General features: G+C 52.7%; 1 protein-coding gene across 1 annotated transcript; it reads left to right on the forward strand.

Moving 5' to 3' along the window:
• Nucleotides 1-231: 231 nt before the first annotated feature.
• On the forward strand, nt 232-3,706 carry TAF11 (TATA-box binding protein associated factor 11). The gene is made up of 5 exons (NM_001244905.2): nt 232-452; nt 529-668; nt 1,088-1,175; nt 1,684-1,780; nt 2,936-3,706. The coding sequence occupies exons 1-5, from the start codon at nt 255-257 to the stop codon at nt 3,064-3,066; spliced, it is 654 nt and encodes a 217-aa protein (NP_001231834.1). The 5' UTR covers nt 232-254; the 3' UTR covers nt 3,067-3,706.
• Nucleotides 3,707-3,979: the final 273 nt, after the last annotated feature.

Genomic DNA, 3,979 nt, shown 5'->3' on the forward strand with positions numbered 1-3,979 from the left:
GTATAGCAGCGTCAAGCAGCCGCCTCCACTTGAAGAGCTGCCACAGCCTTCAGGCCCAAAGCAGAAACCTGAAACTGCTTTCAGCCCCCGGGGGAGCTGAGGCGGGGGAAAGGTCCCGTCCACCCGCGGAGCTCAACTTCCGAAGGCCCCACGGCGCTCAGACCCACGGAAGCCCCGTTGCCATAACGACGGCGCCCCCCCCGCCGGCCGCCGTAGCGTGACGTCATCATTAGGCGACGGCGCGACGGGGGGCGATGGCGGAACCCGGGGAGCCGGGCCGGGAGGAGAGGGGGAGCGGCGCCGAGCAGGAGCCGTCCCCCACCGCCTCGTCCCCCCCCGGGGGCGGCGCTGAGGCCGCGGAGGAACCGCCGGCCACGGAGGGGGCGGCAGAGGGGGATCTGGGGGAGGCTGGAGGCGGCGGGGAGCTCAAGGTGGAGGCGGCGGACGGGGAGGTGAGGGCCTCGGCCGTGAGGGGCGGGGAGCGGGAAGCGAACGGGGCCGCCGCCACAGCGCTGCGCTCCCATGCAGGTGAGGAGCGCGGAGGGGGAAGCGTTGGACGGGGAGGACCTGAGCCTGCAGCCGTCGGCGGCCAAGAAGGTGAAGCTGGAGCTGAAGGAGAGGAAGGAGAAGAAGCACAAAGTGGACGAGGATGAGATCCAGAAGATGCAGTGAGTGCTCACGGCGGGGTTCTGTCAGGGCTGGAGGCGTTCAGTCCATCTGCGAGGCCCCCCCGAGGGGAGTGGCTGTGTTGGGACACCACAGCCATCGGGTTTGGGTGGTGCTGTGCGGGGCCAGGGGTTTGGTGTGGGATCCCTGTGGGTCCCTTCCAACCCAGGATGTTCTGTGATTCCATTGTTCTGTGTCTGCAGCTCCTTCCCAGATCCCTCCGAGCTGCCCCACCATCTGCATTGCAAACCTTGGCACAACTGGAGCCCTGTTTGTTTCTCTCCAAGCTCTTTTTTATGCTGCAGGAGGCTGAGGATGGTTGTAATACTCTGTAGGACTGTTTCAGTGGCCTGAGGAGCTTCAGAATTGTGTCTGTTTGTTTTTTTTAATCTCTGTAAGTGATTCATTCTCTCCCTTCCAGAATCCTGGTCTCCTCCTTTTCTGAAGAACAGCTGAATCGCTACGAGATGTATCGCCGCTCCGCGTTCCCCAAAGCTGCTATCAAACGGGTACCAAACGGCTTCACAGTGCTTCAGCACAAAGCAAACGGGCTGAGCCTGGCCACGCTCCCAGCCCAGCCTCACACACACACATGGGGGGGCTCAGCAGTTGGTGACTGTGGGTGCGCCCTCCCCTCCAGCCACATCTCAGCCTTTGTGGCCGTCCCTGCTCAGATCTGCTTATCTGATTATGTTGTAGCTCAGTGCGCCTGTGGGGCTTTATGCAGTTTAAATAGAAGTACTTAAATGAAAGTAGTTTGGGGGACAGTGATGCAACAGGAAAAAATAATTGCTAGTACAGATCTGTAGCTGAGCAAAAGTAATCTAGAATTGCTGCAGCTAGCATGTGCCCAAAGCTAAAGGACCTTATTCCAAGGATCAGTTACTTCTGTTTCTGCTCATTTTGTTCACTGATGCTCAATATTTGGCAGGCTCCAATTACTAAGTATAATTTGAAATATTTCTCTGTTGCTGCATGTATCTCGTTTGACTGACTGCCTCTTCTTGGCTTGTGCAGCTGATCCAGTCCATCACAGGCACCTCTGTCTCTCAGAATGTGGTCATCGCCATGTCTGGCATTTCCAAGGTCTTCGTTGGGGAAGTGGTGGAGGAAGGTGAGCAAATCACATTATTGTTCAGTAAGAAGTTAAGAACACAGAGAGTGTGTGTTGTTTAAAGCAGAACAGAAGGACATGAAATAAAGCTGGACTTTTGTGGCTTCTTGTCTGGGTCTGCAGCTTGACACACTGCCCTGCAGAGCCCTCCTGCTTTCAGCAGCAGAAAGCTGCTGTTAAGACTCGGGGGAAAGTGTGGTGCTGTCCATATTCCACTCTAATCCTGTTAATATAACTGCCCATAAATCAGTAGAGATCAGTGAGTGCCTTCCTCGTTTTTCATCTTTTCTGCAGAAGATAACTTAGCAGTTCTTGCTCCTACATGAGCAGGCTGCAGTGCCACAGCAAAGATCTCATTAATGTTACTGTGGACAAGTTCAGCTTAGAAGGGAAATGCGTTATTTAAGCCTCTTAACCTGCAAGATTCTTTGTTAATGCAGTGAGCTGAGATCTCCTTGGGATAGTCTGTGCAAGGCTGACCCAGCCGTGTGCCTGCTCATGCAGAGGAGGAAAAGATTCTTGTTTTTTGTGCCAACCACTTAGTACAGGCTTGTGACACAAAACACACAGCCTGGATGTGCAGGGCTTGCCATCAGCCAGGATGATGCAGCTTTTGGCACTTCTGCTGCTTTGACTGTGTCTGCAGCTCTGCGTTGCCAGAGGCAGTCTGGATAAGCAGCTTCGCTGCTGTACTTAATTGCTTCATGTCCTTGGCAGGAGATCTGAATGATACTTACCAGAAATGAAGAACAGGAACTGCCCTTCGAGTCAGCTGTAGGCTGCTCCTTCCTATCACTGCTGCACACGAGCCCCAAAATATACTTCACAAGCTAGAGGTGGTTTTAAAGTAGCAGGTTTAAGATGATGAGGCCTCGTCAAGCTCTTGCATGACTTAGTCTATTCCATAGCAGCTGGAATGTTGTTAAAAAGTAGCTGATTCTGAGCTGGTTTTGATGCCTCAAGGACTGGTTTTTCTTCAGAGAAACACACAAAGCTGTTTCATTCTTGTGTATAGATAAAACGTGAGCCTTGAACAGTGTTACGCTGCCTTTATTATTGAAGTTCGACCAGTAGGAGGCTTTTCAAATGTTGCCTGTTGGGAGGATGGCAGCGTTGAGCTGTCCTTGCTCATGTCAACTCTTGTTTTTTGTTTAGCACTGGATGTGTGTGAGAAGTGGGGGGAGCTGCCACCTCTGCAGCCCAAACACATGCGGGAGGCTGTCAGGAGGCTCAAGTCACGAGGACAGATCCCAAATTCCAAATATAAGAAGATCATCTTCCACTGAAGTGTCCTGGGATCAGCAAAGAGAAGACAAGTTCGAACAAGCTTCACTTGTGCACTGCACAGCAGTTGCAGCAGTTACGAGACAGAAGCACTCCCCCTCTCCTGCTTGCAGTCTTCTCCAAGGAGCCTGTACCAAAGCAAGCTCGATTCAACGTGGATTTCAGTAACTTCAAGCATCAAGGTTTATGTGGATTGTTTTCAGTTTACAAAACTACCATGAATGTTCTCAGCACGGCTCGTGGGGAAGAAGGGCAGAGAGAAATGCTGCAGCTGAAGCTGCATTTGTCCCATTAAGCTCATCCCCATAGGAGAGGCTCCCTGCCAGCAGCCCACGAGCAGCACATTGTGTGCAGACATTCATGTAGGCAACCGTGGGGATGTTTCCTGCAGTAATTGCTGAAGGCCAGCTTGTCAGCTTAGTGCTGTGCGGGCTCAAGGAGGAGGCAGCTCCCTGGCCTGGTGCCTCGGGGTCCTCTGACCCAGCAGCCTGGGAAAGGAACATGCAACGTCTTCGGTGTGTTCACCCACCAGCATTATACCTTCTGCTGGCACAGGCGTAGTGGGGTCTCTGTACAGAAGTGTCTTTTTTTTTTTGTACATTAAACTTGTTACTGTATTCTTAGTCTCGCTGGGACAGCCAATACTGATTGTGTAATTGTGTTTGTGTGATTCAAAGTAGGGAGAACGCACTGCGATCTGTCTCAACCAACCCCAACACGTTCGAGAAGCTTCACGCCTCCGGCATGTATTGCTCCATTACCACGGGCAAGGGAACACATGCTGAAAGCTGATGCTTCTTAAGTCATCACTCGGCTGTTCCTCCCAAAGGCAGCTGCATGGAGCTGCCTGGAATCCATGCAGTCAGGAACGTGAGGAAGAAAAGGAGGGGGACAAAAAAGTGCACGAGGCTGTGA

The sequence above is a fragment of the Gallus gallus genome, chromosome 26 (genome assembly GCF_016699485.2).
Source record: "Gallus gallus isolate bGalGal1 chromosome 26, bGalGal1.mat.broiler.GRCg7b, whole genome shotgun sequence".
Classification (NCBI taxonomy): Eukaryota; Metazoa; Chordata; class Aves; order Galliformes; family Phasianidae; genus Gallus; species Gallus gallus.

Bases quoted from the DNA above. Each gene is read 5' to 3' on its own strand.
- TAF11 (NM_001244905.2), top strand. From the start codon at position 255: ATGGCGGAACCCGGGGAGCCGGGCCGGGAGGAGAGGGGGAGCGGCGCC. The intron at 453-528 runs GTGAGGGCCTCG...GCTCCCATGCAG, and splicing joins TGGAGGCGGCGGACGGGGAG to GTGAGGAGCGCGGAGGGGGA. The intron at 669-1,087 runs GTGAGTGCTCAC...TCTCCCTTCCAG, and splicing joins GATGAGATCCAGAAGATGCA to AATCCTGGTCTCCTCCTTTT.